The sequence below is a fragment of the Musa acuminata genome, chromosome BXJ2-6, assembly GCF_036884655.1.
Source record: "Musa acuminata AAA Group cultivar baxijiao chromosome BXJ2-6, Cavendish_Baxijiao_AAA, whole genome shotgun sequence".
In the NCBI taxonomy this organism is placed as follows: Eukaryota; Viridiplantae; Streptophyta; class Magnoliopsida; order Zingiberales; family Musaceae; genus Musa; species Musa acuminata.
This window is the reverse complement of record NC_088343.1, coordinates 12,721,284-12,740,850: the sequence shown is the minus strand read 5'-3', so window position 1 is coordinate 12,740,850 and position 19,567 is coordinate 12,721,284. Positions and strand designations below refer to the sequence as shown.

General features: G+C 45.6%; 4 protein-coding genes across 4 annotated transcripts; 3 read left to right on the top strand and 1 right to left on the bottom strand.

Moving 5' to 3' along the window:
* The first annotated feature begins 4 nt into the window (after positions 1-4).
* On the top strand, positions 5-2,353 carry LOC103987954 (probably inactive leucine-rich repeat receptor-like protein kinase IMK2). The gene has a single exon (XM_065112827.1). The coding sequence runs from the start codon at positions 1,013-1,015 to the stop codon at positions 2,219-2,221; it is 1,209 nt and encodes a 402-aa protein (XP_064968899.1). The 5' UTR covers positions 5-1,012; the 3' UTR covers positions 2,222-2,353.
* A 4,060-nt stretch (positions 2,354-6,413) lies between these two features.
* On the bottom strand, positions 6,414-8,696 carry LOC135614937 (gibberellin receptor GID1C-like). Its single transcript, XM_065112828.1, has 2 exons — positions 8,276-8,696; positions 6,414-7,655 (listed from the first exon to the last, which is right to left on the bottom strand). The coding sequence occupies exons 1-2, from the start codon at positions 8,312-8,314 to the stop codon at positions 6,654-6,656; spliced, it is 1,041 nt and encodes a 346-aa protein (XP_064968900.1). The 5' UTR covers positions 8,315-8,696; the 3' UTR covers positions 6,414-6,653.
* Positions 8,697-12,858: 4,162 nt separating this feature from the next.
* On the top strand, positions 12,859-14,357 carry LOC103987950 (uncharacterized GPI-anchored protein At5g19250). Its single transcript, XM_009406426.3, has 2 exons — positions 12,859-13,191; positions 13,740-14,357. Exons 1-2 carry the CDS (start codon positions 13,122-13,124, stop codon positions 14,252-14,254), a joined length of 585 nt encoding a protein of 194 aa, XP_009404701.2. The 5' UTR covers positions 12,859-13,121; the 3' UTR covers positions 14,255-14,357.
* A 1,956-nt stretch (positions 14,358-16,313) lies between these two features.
* Positions 16,314-17,617, top strand: LOC135614938 (E3 ubiquitin-protein ligase SGR9, amyloplastic-like). Its single transcript, XM_065112829.1, has one exon. The coding sequence runs from the start codon at positions 16,585-16,587 to the stop codon at positions 17,395-17,397; it is 813 nt and encodes a 270-aa protein (XP_064968901.1). The 5' UTR covers positions 16,314-16,584; the 3' UTR covers positions 17,398-17,617.
* Positions 17,618-19,567: the final 1,950 nt, after the last annotated feature.

The following is a 19,567-nucleotide window of genomic DNA, read 5'->3' as shown; positions in this document are numbered from 1 at the left end:
CAGGAATCAGTCGGCCCCAAAGACGAACCATACTTGACAAGGCCTTCCTGACATCTGAAACACGATGGGAACGAAGAAGTAAAGCCACTCTCTTTGGAAACTGGCTGCCTTACGTCGAACAGTTAGTTTGCTGCGTGCTACCCGACGCACATATCATGGACCATCTTCCCGGGGGCAAATTGCCAGTGGCGCGTACAAGCTTAGACTCTCCCCCGCAAACATGGCCACCGCATCGACGTGACACTCTATTGTCGTCTTCTCGGTCGGCTGATCTGATCACCAGGTTTGCCTTAGCCCCACATTCGTCACATGACATGTCTCAGAGTTGCAGTCAGTCGAACGAAGAAGACATCTCCCACCTGAGACGAGGGCCTTTCTGTACGAATTGAGCGCAACCGGCACGTGGCGTTCCAAGGACGACTCCGACATGGCCGCCACGCCCTTGTCTGACGTGGCCACTGAGGTGTCCTTCCCTCTGTTCCCCGTACCGCACCACCGACCCCCGAACCACTTGCCTCGGACAGCCGTTTATTGTTCCGGACCAAAACCACCAGTAAGATGACAATAATTAGAAGGCAAAACCCCGCACCACGCTTATAATGACGATGATGATGACGACGACGATAAAGAACCCTCCGCTCGCTGCAGAGGCGGGAGGAGGCATCGAGTACCCACATCGATTTCCCCTTCCTCCTCAAGCCAGCATCGATTACTACCATCTTCTGGGACACGAGACCCTCGCCGGCAACCAACCCACCGCAGAATAGAAAAGAGAGGGAGGCTTCTCCCCCACGTCTTCGCTCTTTACGGTTTCCGCCATTAAAGTGCTCACGCCCTTCCCCACGAGAAAGCCAGCAGGCCAACGTAGAAAGGGTGTACCGTGAACCCTCCGTCTTCTCTATTAAAACCCCCTCTTTTCCCCTTTGCAGCTCAAGGAAAGAAAGGAAAGGAGCGGTCGAAAGGAGGGGAGCCAAGGAAAGCAGAGCAGACTTTGTACAGAGCCGATGCGGTGATGGTTGTGACGATGGCGTTGCGGTGCTGCTTCTTGGGGGGTCTCTTACTTCTGCTACTGCTGGTGGCGTCGTCGAAGGGCGTGGTGGGGATATTGGACCCGGTGGACTTCCTGGCGCTGCAGGCCGTGCGGAAGCGGCTGGAGGACATGCCCGGGTCCGACTTCTTCTCCGCGTGGGACTTCACCGACGACCCTTGCGGTTTCCCGGGCGTCTTCTGCGCCGGGGACCGCGTGGTGGCGCTCGCCCTGGGTGACCCCCGCGCGGGCTCCCCGGGCTTGCAAGGCCGCCTCGACCCCGCCCTCGGCCGCCTCTCCGCGCTCGCCGAGCTGTCCCTCGTCCCCGGCCGCGTCACCGGCCCCATCCCCGACGCCCTCGCCCGCTGCAGCGGCCTGCGATTCCTCGCCCTCAGCAAGAACCTCCTCTCCGGCCCCCTCCCCGCCGGCTTCGGCTCCCTCCGCCGTATCCGCACCCTCGACCTCAGCTACAACCAGCTCTCCGGACCTGTTCCCCCCGCCCTGACCGCCGCTTCCGCACTCTCCAACCTCATCCTCTGCCATAACCAGCTCTCCGGCCCAATCCCGCGCTTCCCGCGCTCCGCCGCCCTCCTCCGCCTCGACCTCAAGCACAACCAGCTCTCCGGCCCCATCCCGCCGCTGCCGTCTTCCCTGCAGTACCTCGCCCTCGGCTCCAACGCGCTCACCGGCAGCGTGGACGCCGTGCTCCCCCGCCTCACCCGCCTCAACTTCCTGGACCTCAGCTCCAACCTGCTCGAGGGCCCCATCCCCGGATGCGTGTTCCGACTCCGGCTCGAGGCTCTCCAACTCCAGCGCAACGCCTTCTCCGGGCGAGTGGTGCCCCAGGGAGACGTGGTCATCCCGGTGGTAGACCTGAGCTACAACCGGCTGTGGGGATCCGTTCCGCCGCAGCTGGCCGGCGTGGACCGCCTGTACCTCAACAACAACCGGTTCACCGGGGAGGTTCCGAGCCGCCTGGTGCAGCGGCTCAGCAACGGGATGCAACTGCTCTACCTCCAGCACAACTTCCTGACAGGGATCGAGTTCGGCCCTGCGGCAGCTGCCATCCCCGTTGGCGCGGCCCTCTGCCTGCAGTATAATTGCATGGTTCCGCCCTTCGACACGCCCTGCCCGCTCAAGGCCGGCACGCAGAAGATGCGCCCCGTCGACCAGTGCCCCAACTGGAGAAGCTAATCCGCCCCTTCGTGACCACCATCACCGCCTGTTCCAAGCAAGCACGATCGAGTCAGCCGAAGACTTACAGAGAATTACTACGATAAAAAAGTAGCTTATTAACATACGGTAATAATAAAATTCTTTTATTAATTTTGGGTTGTGGAAGAAGAGCACGAACAATTTTATATATATATATATATATATATATATATATATATATATATATATATATATATATATATATATATATATATATATGGGGATTTAAGGACGGTAATGTCATGTTGTTCTCCTTAATTATGCTTTATTGTAAGATAATGTAAGTTGCTGTGTAGAGAGATTACGAGCTTTGGCCGTGTATATTGATGTCGTTTGCAGAAGTCCGATGTGAGCAAATCCTCGTCAATCTTTCGTTGGATTCGGTACGAGATCCACTGGTGTTTGTTTGGTCCGGTCGAGCTGATATGACCAAGTGGATTGATCTGTGATTTTTGTACCCTTCAGTGCATCCATGGGTGATGTTGATGCCTTTGAGATCTCAGTGACATTTTGGATCTGTAGGAAGAGGTTGGTTGGATTCAGCAGCGTAACCGAGGTGGCATGTTAGAACACCACCTGCAATATCCAAACACCAGAAACACATCTGTGAGGAGATCGAACAACATGAAGAATACTTGCTGCCGAATGAATTGCTGTGATTGTTCCAAACCTTTTCATCTCCACGTATCAATCATGCTCTTCCCTAAGAGAGAACAGGCTGTATAATTTCTTTCCCCCAGAGTTTGCAGCTCCACCAGGTCTGGTAGTACACTGTGGACTCTTTCCATGGATGTTAATGAAGGCATCTTACATGAACACTCTCACCAGCATCTTGTTTCAGAATGTCAATTGAGTTCTCTGATTGCCTAAAGAACTTTGTCATAATAATTGAAAGATCACCAACTATAGCTTATACAGAAGACATTTGGGTGCTCATTTGATTCAAGTTGAGGTGTTGCACTATCATTTAAGAGTTGTATCTGAAAATTCTTCTGATGGATGCTTTACTGTGTGTTTTCTGTAAACTGGATCTTTCACCATCAAGCCAAGGTGGAATGAAGGGGAATAATACCATTGCCATGATCCAGCCACCAACTTATTGATTATGCCTGTAATAACCAAGGATGATGTGAATTCTGAATCAAGAAATAAACTTTCGGATCTAATAAATGGGAACAGCTAAGTCAGCAATATAAAAATAATCACAAAAATAAAGGCATGTATGCTTTAGGTTATTCAAGAAAGAAGTTTGAATAGGCTTAAGCCTTCTCATGAGACAGTATCAATTACCCAAAGCAGTAAATAGCAATTTACAGGTTTAATTTGGAATTGTGATATGGTCAATCATTGTCCTTTTATGACTGTTCTTCTGAAATTCTACTGCAACATTAGTAATCACATGACAAATGGTGGACCGACAACCACAGTAGACTCATCTGCAAACTGATATATGTCTTACAAAGACAACAAATTTCAAGTGCTATTTTCCATCTATATAATAAAAGTTTAACGAAGTTCATGATATAGCCTTTCGACAACATTAGTTAAGCTCAGGGTTGTAATATCTGAGAAAGGTTTTTGATGGTTGTCACCAAAGAAAAACTTTATTAGAAGAATAAAATGAGTAGTTTGGCTAGCGATATTGCTCTAAACTTGATAGTAGGAAAAGATCCAGGCTTGTTATTTAATTAATCCTCACCAAAATTATAAGCTAGCAAGTATCTGAACTGCAACATTATAGATGTCAAATAATTACATTTGTCGCAAATTATAGTATTTTTCATAAGCTCCTTCTGCAAATCACTCTAGTTTAATGATGCTGATAAAGGTCGAGGTAAGCAGACACAATCTCGTAAGCATCGACAGTTCAGGTACTAACTGGATGTAAAATCCTAAAGATTCACATCGCAGCAATGAACATAATATATACAGAAAACTGAGATATCTGGACACCTCTAAGTAGCCCAAGTGAAACAAGATTTCAATTGGAATGCATGCAAATATTAGTCATGCTAAAAAAGGGCATGAATATTATTATCCAATTGGATACCAGTCACGGTGACATTCTATCTGGTGCTGTTTTTTTCTTCCAATTTAGGATAAAGGAGGGGGTGAATCCATTCTAGAAAATCACCTTCACAAGGATTCAAACCTCTCTCTCTCTCTCTCTCTCTCTCTCTCTCTCTCTCTCTCTCTCTCTCTCTCTCCCCACCAGAGTACTCCTATCACCTCTGCACCGCCACTCAAAAGACCTCTGCCGCTTCACTATTACTCACCTCACATGTATACAAGAACAACCAGCCAAGCGGTCTGGGATAGTGGTCTGGGATACAAGAATGTCTAAACCTTAAATGATTGCAACAAAATCTTGATCTATTCAGAATTGCCACTGGCCATCAACTATCCATAGAAGAAGGCACGGAACAATTATTCTTTGGGCACAAACAGTTAAAGCAATGCAACCGGAAGCTTTTACTAAGACTGTTTCAGGAACTCACAATGTATCGTTGATCTGGAGAAAGAGATCTATCGGCAATTGTCCACCTCAAGCTTTTGGCACGGATGTTCTTCCCACTTTCCACTCATTATCAACATTGTATATTAGCACACGGCTTCCCTATCACACAACCGACAAACATGAAAAGTTAGACACATGAACAGATGCCATTTTGCAATGAATATATCGGTCAGTAATTCCAGCAAGCACCTGGAGTTCAACCACAAACGGTGAACCATCTCCGAGAACTGCGAAACATACGCCCGGCTATCCATTCTGTCCACAAGCCACGGGCTATCGACAGACAAGTACTGGTCAAGAACATGGGAGCAATCGGCGGGTCAGATAAAAGATCTCAATTTCCATACCGGAGCAAGCAGCATCACCAACACGCATAGTGTCGTTCTTGTCGGTATCCATGTCGGACGTGCCCATGCCATGACCCATCCTCGGATGGTCTTCTTCAGCCCATCTTAGTCAAGAATGCTCCTTTTTCATCTCAATCCCAACATTGACCTTCTTGATGATGATAAACCCCGGAGATAACACCAACAAGCCAAAAACGACTTCAGTATTCAACGACGCATGACACAAAGAAACAACCTTTTGACAGGACTAGCTATCTCCCAACACTCAAGAAATGAAATGTCTCGGAATCCAAAAAATGCAACGCTTGTTCCAGAATCAATTCTACCTCTGGTGGTTTCCATAGTCGTCTCTGAATGAGGTATCGGACGCGATCACGTCCGAGCCCAACGTGGAAGGTTGACCCGAACCGAATAAATTCTGCTAACGTGGAGTTGAGATCCCATCCCAAACTCGACGAAGTGATACCGAAGTGGGTGCTCCCGAGAGAAAACTTGAAGGCTCTCAAACCACTCGTGATTAGAAGATTGGTTATGGCATACTTGATGAAGATGGATACGACTGATCCCCAACACTTGAGATTATCCCAATCAACTTCATAAGATTTAAATTGTAGAGTTTTGGAGAGAGGAGGAACCCTCGAATTGACCTAATCTAATCTGTTTTGGATGAGGAGAACATCTGGCACTCCCTTTCCTTTTGACTTTTTGGTTCTTGTCTTTGACAACCACGTCAACAAAAGTACTCTCACTCCACGTGCTCCAATTTGCTGCTTACAATTGAAGCAATGAGCAGAGCAGGCTTCTGTTGCTGTTGTTGTTGTTGTTCTTGTTGTTGGGACTTGCAGTAAACAGTGACACATAAAACTCTGAAAAGGACTGGTTATTGACTGGTAACGAGGAAATGTAGCCAGCATGGCTTACAGGGCTGCCCTGCCATTGGAAGCAGACAAAGGTTGTCCAGTCCAAAGGACAATAATAATTTGCCCTGCACCTAATTATATGACCAATATGTATGTATCATATCACACCAAGTACTGTGGATGGAATATGGACTGCGTGCATTAAACTACTACTCCTGCGAAGAATAGAGAGAGAGAGAGAGAGAGAGCCGACTAACAACCATTTGTCAAGGAAGAAGAAGGCATCAGAAGTCAAGCAACAGTGCCCACAGGTCCCAGTGGTGGCCATGTACTTGGAAACCAAGGCGAAGAAGCCACTGGCTGCCTTGCCTGTTGGCTTCTCCTCCCAAGAAATGGACCGAGGAAGATCCAAAACCCTCTCTCTTCTGATCAATGTTACATGCAAAGAAAGGAATCACAGGAGGGCATCTTTATACCAACACAAGATCCATGTTACATGCTGTATCCATCTTCCCGGACTTGACTCACTATACACCCTGGTGTCCAACAGATACCACTGAAGGCACCAGCAGAAGGAAGAAAGGCAAGTTACCTATAGAGTTAGCACCATCTTCCAACCTCGTGGAAATGGAATCAGGCATAGGAAGATGATAGAACAGCTCCTTCTTCTTCCTGCTGCACATGGACTATAAGTTAGAGGTAACAAAGTGCTTGATCTCCTCCATTACTTCGTAGAAATGGTCAGTGTTGGGCAACAAATAGAAGCCGATGGTGGCCTGTTCCCGGTAGACGAGCTTCACATCTTTGCCGGCCGTCTTCAACCCGTCGGCATAGGCCAATTGCCAGTCCTGAACAAGATCCAAGCCTGCCACTATGACGAGGCTCTTTGTGAAAGGAAGCTCTTCGAGGGGGACGCCATTGGGACCGAAGGGGTTGCAAGCTGGGTGGTCCCTGTCGGCTCCCTCCGGGAGATACGCCTTCCAATACCAATCCCTGTCCTGGATCGTCACAAAATACTTACCATCCAATCTCTTCTCCGACTCCGTCCGGTGATTGCCGCCGAACATGGGGTTGAGAAGGATGTTCCCGGATACCTCGATCCCGGATTCTGCAGCCCTTACGGCTACGTGGTGCGCGATGTTGCCCCCGGAGCTGTCGCCGCAGAGGAACACCCGAAGTTTGGCGTCCTTGCCGCCGTGGAGCCATGGCTCGGTGGAAGCCCACTTGAGGGCCGCCCATCCGTCGTCGTAGGCGCAGGGGTACCGGTATTCAGGTGAGCGACGGTAGTCGACGGAGATAACCACTGCTCCGCACAGCGAGACAAAGCGCCGGCAGAGGGAGTCGTAGATGGCGGTGTTCGGGGAGGAGTGGGCGAAGCTGCCGCCATGGAAGAAGATGATTACGGGGAAGGGATCCGGGGAGGGAGGCCGGTGGAAGTCGGCGAGGGGCGTGGTGGCGGGGGACGGGTTCGGAGGGGCGGGGCGGTAGATGCGGGCGAGGAGATTGTTGGTGCGGTCGATGAGGATGTCAAAGGAGACGACGCCATTGACGGGGGCGGCGTTGGCGGGGACCTTGCGGTCGAGGAATTCGGCGAGGTGGCGGTCGAAGGTTCCGTCGGGGCGGCGCAGCATGTTGTAGGCCAGCTTGAAGTTGGAGATGAGGACCCATGTGTTGAGGGGAACCACCATCTGCGAGGGAATCAAAGCCAAAAAAAACACCGAATCAAGAAAGAGGGTGAGGAGGCGTCCTTCTTGGTTTCTCTGTCTTCATTTACGGCAGGAATTGGCCGTGAAAGGGAAGCAAGATTCAAACTTTTTGCAATTGCCGGGAGGGATTTCCTGGGAGCTTCAGGGCATGTGTCATTTCATTAGAATCGAGGACAGAGACGAAGATAGCGAGCGAGAATCAATAGGGTTTCTGTTTGGTTTTACTGTTTTCCTCCTCGGATAACGCCAAAAGATCCAAACTTTTCGCGATTTCTATAGAGCCCATGGGAGATCGACAAAGCTTCTTCGCTTCGGAATGCACGAACCCGAAGCAAAGACCCCCGTCCCCCCATCAAGCGAATGAAAGAACAGAAAATAGCCAAATGCAAGAGGAGAAACGACTGAAGCCGATCAAAGATCCGACCTTTAACCAACCGAATGGACACGGAAATCAAGATACACCCCAAAATCTGGCGAAGAACAAAAAGCAGCGAAACCACCGATCGCATCATCGGCACAGGAAGCACGGGCGCAGAGATTCCATAAAAGAAGGAACATTGACACCAAATCCAAAGCGAGGAGGGAGGCGAGAGGGTCCATACCCTGCACTCGTTGGCGTTCACCTCGTTGCTTCCCGCCATCGCGATACCGCACCCGGAAACAGAACGCCAAGAACAAGAGAAGAACCAGCCGAGCCAAAACGAGCCCCGCCGGAAGCCAACAAAAATCTCTCCTTTTTCCTCGTGAACTGAAGTTGACGGATCGAACCGTCAACGATTCGCTCCCGAACGCGCGAACTCGCTGCTTCTGCTCCTCCACGGACCCCCGCCGCGCCGCTCACCTCCTTCCACCGCGCAGCTTCCCGATCCCGCCCAAAGGAACCACCTTTCGAGATCCAAGCACCAAGATGGAGCCAGGAGAGATCCTCGACGGAGGGAGAAACCGATGTGGGTAGGAACGAAGAGACGGGAGGAGGTGAGGGGAGAATGAAGTTATTAAGGGGGAGAAGTTGGACGGGGCACGCGAGCAGAGAGAGAGAGAGAGCGAGTTAAAGAAACGGCAAAGGGTCGCGAGTGAGGGACGCAGGAGACGACAAATTGGGGCGGCCGAAGGGAAACAAATAATAAAGAATCCCCAATAGGCATACCACGTCAGCAATGTATCGTGCCATGTCAGCATGACATCAGTGCGATACCTGCGTCACAAAAACGACAAATAATGACACTATTTGTCGATTAATGCGGTTTTTGGGGTCCAATTTGGTGGCTTCTACATAAACATTATTATTTATTTTATGCATGGCATGTTTAATACCTTTTTATTTTTATTTTTATTGTATTTTCAATTCAAATCACAATGGGTCTTTTGTCCACCGCTGGATCTCATAAATAGATCAATCAAACTCACATCAAATCATCAAAAGAGGAGGCTCTCGGCAGAGTGGACTGCCACGTGTACAAAACTCAGTCACTGGGATATATATATATATATATATATATATACCATATAAATAATTTAATCTAATTGAAAAATGGGTTAAATATTGCCATGGCCTCCTTTCATTTATGTGGTCCAATAGTCAAAAAAATGAATTTTTATTGATGAGAGATTGAGCTTAAAATATTTATTTTTTTCTCAATATGAAATTTTTATTTGTAGTGTTATACACATACACATATATCAAGAAATTACATAATGAATATTGCAAATTGTGGAAACAATAGCCTTGGAAAAGAAAAAAGAAATGCTAAAATCATACTGGTGAAATAATAATATACAAAAGTTCAAAATTTTCCCACAAAAGTCCAAATGTTCACATCCATTTTAAAATTCCTTTTAGGGTCAGTGGGAAACCTCTGAAGAAGAGAAGAATATGTTTCATTTTTCCCTTCTTCAATGTAAAACATAATCCTATTCTATAATATATTGACCCTTCTTTTGTTCTTTATAGACTCGATGACGTATACATATATGTATGTCCAATACCATCCAACCTTTGTGAAACTTATGTACAGTGAACATACAACTCAAGACCTTTGTCGGCAAGCTTCTGCAATCATACCGAGAGAGAGAGAGAGAGAGAGAGAGAGGGGAATGGAAGGGGGAGAAGGAGACAAAAGTTTGCTGCGTGAGGACGAAGCGAAGACGCTACACCACGACAAAAAGAAGGCAGCCCTACCACCTTTACTCGACCCCACAAATGGAGACCTCCCCATCCATCGCCATTCCCCAACCTTGTGTTTGTTGTCTTCCTCCTTCTTTAATGGGCATCGTGTTGACGTGCCCAACCAAAATGCCACCCTCGCTCCTTCGTCACCCTTAGCGTTTGTCTTCACATGTAGAAAGGGATGGGAGTGCCTTGCTTTCTTTTGTGGTAGGGATCACATTGTCCGAAAGAGGGCGCCAAGTCAAAGTAAACCCGAATAATTCAATTGGATGAACGGGAATGGCTTTGCCAATGTGGTGATTCTTCATAATGGCCATCCCTAAGTGCTCGCTTTGTGGTGACTTTAGGGGCCGTCGCACATTCTTTTTCTTGGGAACCCAACATTTACTACTTGGGTTAGTCGGAATAATCCAGATTGTTTACTTGTCATGGGTTTGGTGGAGAGTAGTTTATGTTCTCACAAGTTGTTCCACATGAACGACAAAGGTAGATGACATTGATGAAGCATAGGATTTGTTCTGTGTTGTTTATTCTAAAGGTTTCTTGCTTTGGTCCAATGACTTCGATTTCTGTTGTCATCTACATCGACTTGACCTGTCATGCATGATCGACTTTGAATCATGCAGTTGATGCATGTGACATGCACTCATTACTACCCATGTTTTGGAGAGAGAGAGAGAGAGAGAGATGGAAAAAAGGGGAAGAAGGTTTTCTTCTTTGAAGCTGTGTTATTTCCCATCATGCGTTCACATCCAAAGTGTCATTGGCACAAGCAAAAGATCCCACGCGTAGAGGATGGAGATTCCGGAACCAAAACGGGGAGGCCTTTTGACCGAGGCTGGGATTTTGGCGTAGATTTTGTCGGGGGTCAACTCAAATAATCCACGTCACAAGTCAACGGTACAGACGCTGCTGTTACAACACATCCTCCTTGAAGGAATTAGAAGCCATGCATACATGCAAGTTGGGATCCTTAATCATCTCGTACAAGGATTCGATCCACTTCAATCAACTCAAACGAGGAATCGATCGACTCTCTCCCTCTCTCACCGAAACCTCTTCTGCTTCTTCTACGGACCCCTGTTGAGGTTGATGAAGGGCTTAAGCTTGAATTGGCGATGATATGAATTAAGATCGCGATGAGGAGGAGAGAGAGAGAGAGAGAGAAAGAACGTCGAGCCAAAGGGATGTGATGGTGATGGGATGATGCACACACAGTGCACACATCAGATGATGGATGGATGGATGGATGGATGGGGTGGGAGGACGATCACGGGTTGGACGTGATATGGATGGATGCATCAACAGAGCACATTAATTAAAGGGAGGAGGGGGGAGGGGGAGAAGGATGCTTCACGTAAGCATTAATGGTGCGCCCCCATGTGCCTTGCCTTGTCCTTTGGTTGGACGTGGCTCAACGTGTGCTGCATGCTCTTTTAGACCTTTTCCACTTTGTCTTCTTTCTTCTTCCTCCTCCTCCTCCTTTCTCCTCTGCTCGAGTGTCTGATAGATTGTGATCCAGTAGAACGGTCTGATCAGCTCGCACCAATCATCTGCTACAGTGTGGGAATTCTGATCCTTCATGGAAAAAGTGTGTGTTTAGCTTCTGTACAAGGGAGAGAAGACAAAAGAATCCCAATCGCTTTGGCTACACGTTTGACAAGCCAAGTTGATGCCTTGTGATGCTCGGTTGTCGTTTCCTCACCAGCTTCTTCAACCCAATCTTTGATGGTAATATAAAAAGATGGGGACAAAGAGAATTATACATTTGTTCCTCACCTTATTTTACTTTTCTTCTTATAAAACAGTTGTCCTCTTTAGTGTCATGATCACGCAACCTAATCAATGTTTTGATCACAGCGAGAGAATCTTTAGCCTCTTCGTTTTGTTCATACTTAATGCTCGGTCTAGAACATGATCCACAGGAAAAGGCTGGAAGTACATGGCAGAGTGCTTGGATTATATCAATCAAACAAACAAACAAATAAGAAAAGCCTGTGGCTGACTGACTGCCAAGTCTATCTTTATTAAGCTGGACAAAATATAAGTCAATTTTAGGATAAGTTTGGATTATCTTCGGTGTCATTTATCTATGTTGTCGCTTGAAACATGAGAGAAGCAATAGATAGGATGTCTGGAACTAGTGATGATGCTTTCTTTCCTTGTTCTTATTTTGAAGGAGAATTTGAATCCAGAATTGTTTCTGGTGACCAATGAGATATGCCTTTTGAATAATCCGAAAAAGGTGCACCAGAGACACTGTTGGATACTGTACATTCACAGGAGAAGCAGAGGCCGAGTCCTTTTGCCGTGGGGGAAGATGACATGCATCTTGTTCCTTTTGGCCCTCACTCTTTTCCTTGCTGCTGCTACTGCTATTGCTACTGCTACTGCCCCCCTCCCTCGTCTTCTCCGCTTCTGATTCTTGCGAGTCTTCTCCCACCGCTTTTAATGGAGACAGAGGATGATGGGAAACCTGCGGATCCGCACAGTTGTGTAGTCCATGGCATCTGGCGGCGAGGCTTTCACGGCACTCTGTCAGCACCATAATTGGCCACCGGCCATTATAAATCACCGCAAGACTCTGTGTGTACAAGGAGGAGGAATAAACAATGTGTCGATGCAGGCTGTGCTGTGGCAGTCAGCCTGCCCAAAGTAAACGACGTTCGGTACTTGCTTCGAGTCTGCTACAGCTCTCTCTGCACTTCGTGTGTGCGCATTACTTCTTTTGCTTTGTGAATCTTTGTTTGTAGTCCAAGACGAGTGGGCTCAGCAGCCCATTTCTTCTTCAAGACTAGTGGGTGGGTTATGGACTGGCCTAACCCATAATCTTTAGTCAGATCTTGTCGGTGCCGCTTCTGTGAGCGAAGATTGACGCAGAGATGCACAAAGAAGTCAACCGCTGTGGGTTAGAGGTCAACATCTCATTCCATGAAGCAGTGGTTAAGCTCAGCAGCTCACGGAGCTCGCTTTGTTCACTGATTCAGGTCGCTGATCCTGCGTAGAGGTGGTGGTTAATCTTCGGCTCACCAAGCAAATTTCTCCATGAGACAGTAGAAAAGAATGCCGTACATACTGTGAATTCCTGACAGCTGGTGGAAAAAGGACACCGCGCCAGCAACCCTCCACCGTGAAATTGGCTTAAAGAACAGGAAAAGGAAAAGCATGGTGTGAATAAAGAACGAGAAAAAGGAGCTTTGGTCTTCCTTCTCCGCTTCCTGTTCTCGAGTTCTCAGGGAGCGGAAGAAGGGAAGGGCGGGTGGCTGAGGAGGCAGTGAGAGATGGGCCTCGGGATCTTCCTCCTCTCCTTCGTCTTCCTCGCTCTGCTGCTTGATTCAGCCAGATCTGGTGGTAAGCTTCTTTCTTTATGGTTACGTTATGAAATGTATGGGAAATGGAATCAATCCTTTCATCAAAGCCCCACTAGATCGATAGTAGATTCCCTTCTTCCTGTCTAAATAGAAGTTCATGGAATTGTTCTGCTCTCTATTAGAGGCTCCTCTTCGAGGTAGGGGATGAGACAGATCTATAGATTTACGCAGAAAAGGGGACTTGTTGACTGTGAGTTGGATGTAGCATTTTCATTGCTCTAAATCTGCTTACAGTTTGATCATTATGAAGCTGGTGACCAAATTGGGGATGAACTAGATCTGTAGCATAACACAGAGAGAAGACCTTCGAGCTCATGAGCATCTCAAACAAAGATTTCTTTAGTTATCGATCAAAACTTCTCGAGACAGGAAATCTTCTTATGATTTTGCAGAAGCAAAGATTATGATTTCTTGAAAAGCTTAATGACAATATAATACTCAAAACTATTAGCTTTAATGACAACATATATTTCATTGGTTGCAGTACTTTTTCTGATGGAAGCTTCCTAATACTCGCTTTCTTCGCAGATACAACCGGTCAGCTTCTTCGAGGTATCAACGATTACAGAGTCTCCCTCAACCTTTCATCACTAACAGAGAACGAGAATGCAGATTGCTTGGCTGCACAGCTTGCATCAGCATTCAAAGGCCAAGACTGCAGCAACACCACTGGATCAGATACTGTTCCCGGCACGGAGGAGCAGTTCCCCGACTTCCCTGATTATTTGACCGCATGTCATCTAAACGCGACGGTGACGAGAGACGGGTTCATAATGCCAACTTGTGTGCCGGACTTGGCGCCTGATCTTGTCTTGGCCAACTACACCAAGTCTCAATACAACCAGAAGCTGAACGACAGCAGCTATGCCGGAATCGGGATTGCTGAGGAAGGCAACTGGGTTGTTGTAGTTTTGACCACAAATACGGCCACCGGAAACTATGCTTCAGCTGCAGATGCAAGCGCTGGTTCGTTCATTTCAGTTGCTGATCACAACTATGTGATGCTGTTGCTGCTGGGTTTCGCCGTTTACCTGGTCGGCTAAGTTCTTTTCTTGTGTGACAGTGGAAGTGTTCTTTTTTTTTTTCCTTGCTTTTTGTGAACTTTTTGAAAAAAATTATATGGCATAAAATATAGTTCACTCAAAAGGATTTAAGAGTTATTATCTTATGATATCTTTGTATGATTATATCTAATTAGGTAAAATATATTATAGAAATGAAATACTATGAAATACCGACTAATAGAAAGAAAATTTAATTATGAAATACTATCCTAATTATCTTTTGTGATAGTCTATAAATAGATATGACTTTAAATTATACATACTTATCTAGACAATTTGTTATCATCTTTAAATAGATAGTATCTCTTAGGGACTCGATGCTAAGATTATAAATTCTCTCTCATTTTTTCTTAGTCTTTAATTTATCGTCTATAGTGACTTTGTGAAGGATAGAAAAAGAAAAAACATATGAGTCTAGTTCTCATTATAGATCGGTATCATTGTATCTTTCGGATCTAACAATGGTGTGCTTACATATCAAATAAAATATTTTTAAATAGTATCCAAAGATACATAATCATATTCTTAATATATCATTATTTGATTTTAATTATGATATTAAAGTTTTTTTCGCATAACACAAGTAAGATTGTAGTTTTTATACTTACAATTGTATCAATCATATTTTGAAATCAAATATCTTAGATCGTAAAAATATATCAAGTTTATTTTATATTTAGATTTATTTGTTAATACCATTCACTTACAAAAATGTGATCCGATTATGATTGTATCATGCTTGAATAATTTATCTATTTGTCGATATGCTTGCTTATCATGTCCATCTTGTTTGATCTTTGAATTTATTCCTCTGTGTTTCTTATATACTAGCAACATAGGTGAAACCATGACAGAATATGTTGTTCGTATTTGTTCAACGTGCTATCATCGACAGGTTGCTATTGACAATAGCACTTTGAGGGCGATGACCTTCGTTGGTCACCATTCCGATCGTGGGCAAAGACTATGCATTGTTACTAATGTGTGTAGTAGCCTAGGCAACGAAAGTGTTGTGACGACATCATTGTGTGCGATAATTGCCACCATGGGTAATGGCATTGCTATTGCCTATGGTGGTAAGATTTGGTTATAGGCGACACTGCACATGCAACAATAACGCGATAACGATTTGGTTATAAGCGGCATTGCACATGCAACGATAACACGATAACATTGGTTGCATGCAATAGCCATATTGGGCACTGTCCTTGATCGACGGTGAAGGTGGCTATGATTGTGAATGACAGTCTGTGAGCGATACACCCTCACATAGCATCATCGGGGGTTGGTTATGTTGCGAGCTACGTTAAAGGAGTATGTTGTGATGGGCTCACTGGTCGATAGATGGCATTGACAATGGGTTGCATTGCATGACTCATGGCTATGATGTGTTGATCGCACGCAACGCTGGTGGTGACCATAGGCAATGGGGTCATTGGTGAAGGTTGGTCAGCGTGTGAGTACAATCGTACAGTGAAACATCGCAACAATAAATGGGGTCGTCGATCGACCCTATGAGAACGATTGCTCACCATAGTAAGAGACTCTCCTAATTACTTATCTTAGACTTTATGCTCTCATAGACAGAACTTCCTAAATATTTAATATATGTCACTAAGTTATATATTGAGATATTATAGATTTTTTCTATCTCTTCTTAGTCCCTATTTCATTTATAATGCTCCTATAAAGGATATGAAAAGAATAAGAGATGAATCTACTTTTCTTTGTTGAGGGATATTACTATAGCTTTCAGATCCGACGATGAAACACTGGTAGATCAAATAATTTTTTTTTAAAATAATATAAAAAGATATATAATCCTAATCTAGATATATTATTATTTAATTTTAATTTTTATATTAAAATTTTCTCATACAATTGAAACATATTTTTTACATATAACATAAGCATTATTATAATTTTTATGTTGACAATCATCTTCACGCATAAGAAAAAGTTACAAGATTTTGTCTCAGCCAAGTCTCTATTGTGACTCATAAGCTGATCTAGCACTTCATTCCTTTTACCTGAATTACTTGAGTATAGTGGTTGAACTCAGTCTGAAATCTATAATCGAAATGTATTTTCTTGGTGTTACGGCTGGGTGTAGAATGCTGTGTTTTTATTCATGCTGATGCCAAACTTACTATTATTTTGTTACTATGATTCATGTCTTCATATTAGAATAATAGAAATAATTTATTGGACCAATTAGTCCCACTCTGCAAACAGTATATAGGTGTCATGTTCATGGCACATCGCCCTCTGATCTCCTCTGCAGCCTTGCAAGCTCTGCTCCGATCCCCATGGACTTCTCCTTGCCCTCCTCCTCTGGTGAAGTCGTAATGGCCGCCCTCCTGGGCCTCCCCTCCGCCTCCTTTTCGGATGTCGCGCGCTCCTTGTCCTACGACCTCAGCCTCCAACGCCGTCGCCTCGCCTTCCTCCTCGTCTCCCCCTTCCACTTCTCCCTCACCCTCTCCTACCTCCGCTCCCTCACCCTCCCTCAGAAGACTCTCCTCCTCGCCCGCTATCTCCTCTCCTGTCTCCGCAAGCTACTCCCCTCCCTCTCTGGTCCCTCCCACCCCCTCCGCCTGCGTGACCTCGACGCAGCCCTCCTCCTCCTGGCCATGTGCGACGCCTACGACCCAACCGTCGCCCGCCTCTCCAACTGGCACTCAGCCGTCTCTGACAACGTTCTTCGCTCCATGCTGAGCCCCTCGGGGCTCGGAACCGATGCATGGGCCGTCGTCCGCCATTACGTCGACGCCGCCGTCAAGTGCCGGCGGTTGACGGAAGCTCTCTCGGATACTGGGGGCGGCGGGCAAAAGGTGGACGGCGAAGCCGGCGCGTGGGTGGCGGCCGTGGTCGCGCTGCCGTCGGTGGAGTGTAGGACGGGAGGGTGGGAGTGCGTGATATGCAAGGAGGAGATGGCGGCGGGGAGGGACGTGTGCGAGCTGCCGTGCAGGCATCGGTTCCACTGGGGGTGCGTCCTGGGGTGGCTGGGGAAGCGGAACACGTGCCCATGCTGCCGGCACGAGCTGCCGACGGAGGACGTGTTCTGTGAGATGGGGAGACTGTGGCGAGCTGCGGCTAAGATGGGCGATCAGTGGACGACATGAGAAGGCTACGTTTGTGGCCGGCGTCGCAGTGGGAACCGGTCTTGGTTTGCAGCGTTTGTATACTCGTATTGATGCTACGTTGACAGTCGTCTGTCAGTCAATAAAATCCTACACGTGGAACGAAGAGGGATCACAAAGATCTGATCCAATTATGTCTTACGTGGGGCCCACCAGTGGGCCCCGGTTATATCTAAGGCCCGTATGTATCTTGTCGAATCAACGCGCGGTAGCAAAATGGGTATGATAAGATAAGTAGAACAAGTAATAGACGATCAAAAGAAAGCAACCTCGACCGCCTCGTTATCTTCGACTAACGGTCAGATCCAGTCAAACCACAACGAACGGACGGATCTGTTTCGTTCCCGGAAACGTGGCTATCTGAGGGGCAGCCAAAGCACTTGCGACGGAGACAAGCCGAAGCACAGCTCGCCTGCGACGTCTCTCCGTCTCTCTCTCTCTCTCTTCCTCCTCCTCCGCCGCCTGGTAATCTTCTTCTCGTTCTGTCCTCGATGGCCGTTCTATATGTTTGAACGAGTCAACTTGTGACCTGGGGCTGAGATCTGCCACTGTAACCTTAGTTTATTTCCATCGGTGCTTCGCTAAGCATTGTGCATGCACTACCGTCTGTTTCACGTTGTCAATACAAATCATCAACACTTGAGCTGATGCATGTCAAGATGGCCCAAACCATGTACTGCACTCGCAACAGGTTGCAGGATTAGCGGGTGAGGTTATGAACTGCAGAAATATGTGCGACTTGTTGTTGAATGAATCATGCGATCGTTCTGTCCATAGCCACTTCCATGCAGACTTTGCATTCCTCTAAAGAGACATTCATATGTTGATTCAGATATCGCACCATATCAGTATCATCACCATATCAGTATCGTTCTGTCCATAGCCACTAGTATTTGTTCGTTGGATGCTAAATGGAAAGCAATTGGAGTAGTTGAATCAAGGGACATGGAGCTCTCCATTAGCGTTCCTTCCGAGCTGCAAACCATGGGTTACATGAAGCGCTCGAACTATGCCATGAAAGAAGAGAAGAAAACTACCAGAGAAGAAAAAGCAGACAAGAGGTGAAAGATCAAAAGAGCTCCTCCTCAACACTTGAATCCACTCAATTCCTCCACTCTGTTTGCCTCTCTCCTTGCTCGTTCGGTTTCAGGGGGATTTTTCTGCAGCCCGATCGGAAACGTCTGTGGTGACCTTATCGATCACGGTGATGGTTTGAGATTAAGCTTAACTTAATTAAAGACAATTTTATTGGATCATCTTGAATGAAGAAAAATTTTGACATCTTAAAAACGATATGAATCTTTTGAAAAGAAAAAGGCCTAACATCTCTTACTTAAATGATTTTTGGATGCATTACCTATGTTCATATTTTAGATCAATGAAGAATAAAATTAAATAACAAAGGCTCCAAATATATTTTCATTGGCTATAATATCCTATCTAAAATCTAGATGTTATTTGATCCGAAAGAACACAAAATACATGTGAGTAGAGATGTGGAGTTTTATGAAGATAAAGTGTAGAATTGGAGCACAAAAGGTGCAACATGAAGATAAAGATAAAGTGATAAATAAAGAATTTATTGTTAGATTATGTGATCCTATTTAATTAAGTAAGATATATTATAGATATGATTAGATTCCAATAATGATTATTGATCAATAGAAAAAAATAAAGTAGGATTGTTAGGAGATAATCTTGATGGGAGGAACTCTTCTAATAACTTATCCTAGACTCTCTGCTCTCGCCTATAAATAAGCATGACCTCTCGGGGCTAATTGATGATCTTCTTACTCAATGTAGTTGAGAGATTAAGATTTTTTCTCTCAATCTTCCTCTCCCCTAATCCCTTAATTCATCCATCTGAACAATTGACATCAAAAGTTACGCATCGTTAATTAGATCTAAGTATATGATACATAAAGGTTATTTTTACATTTAATATAGCATATTTCATATTTTTATGCTTATACTTATACTTTCATCATCTCCTATATCAAGTTTGTCTTTAGAAGAAAATCTAACCAGAAACACAAAACAAGGAGCATACAAGAATTATATGAGATACAAACCTAACTCAATCTTGTTTATCTTTATGCTAATGAAGAAGTTATTTTTCTTGACAATGTAATCAAAGATAAAAAAATGAAAG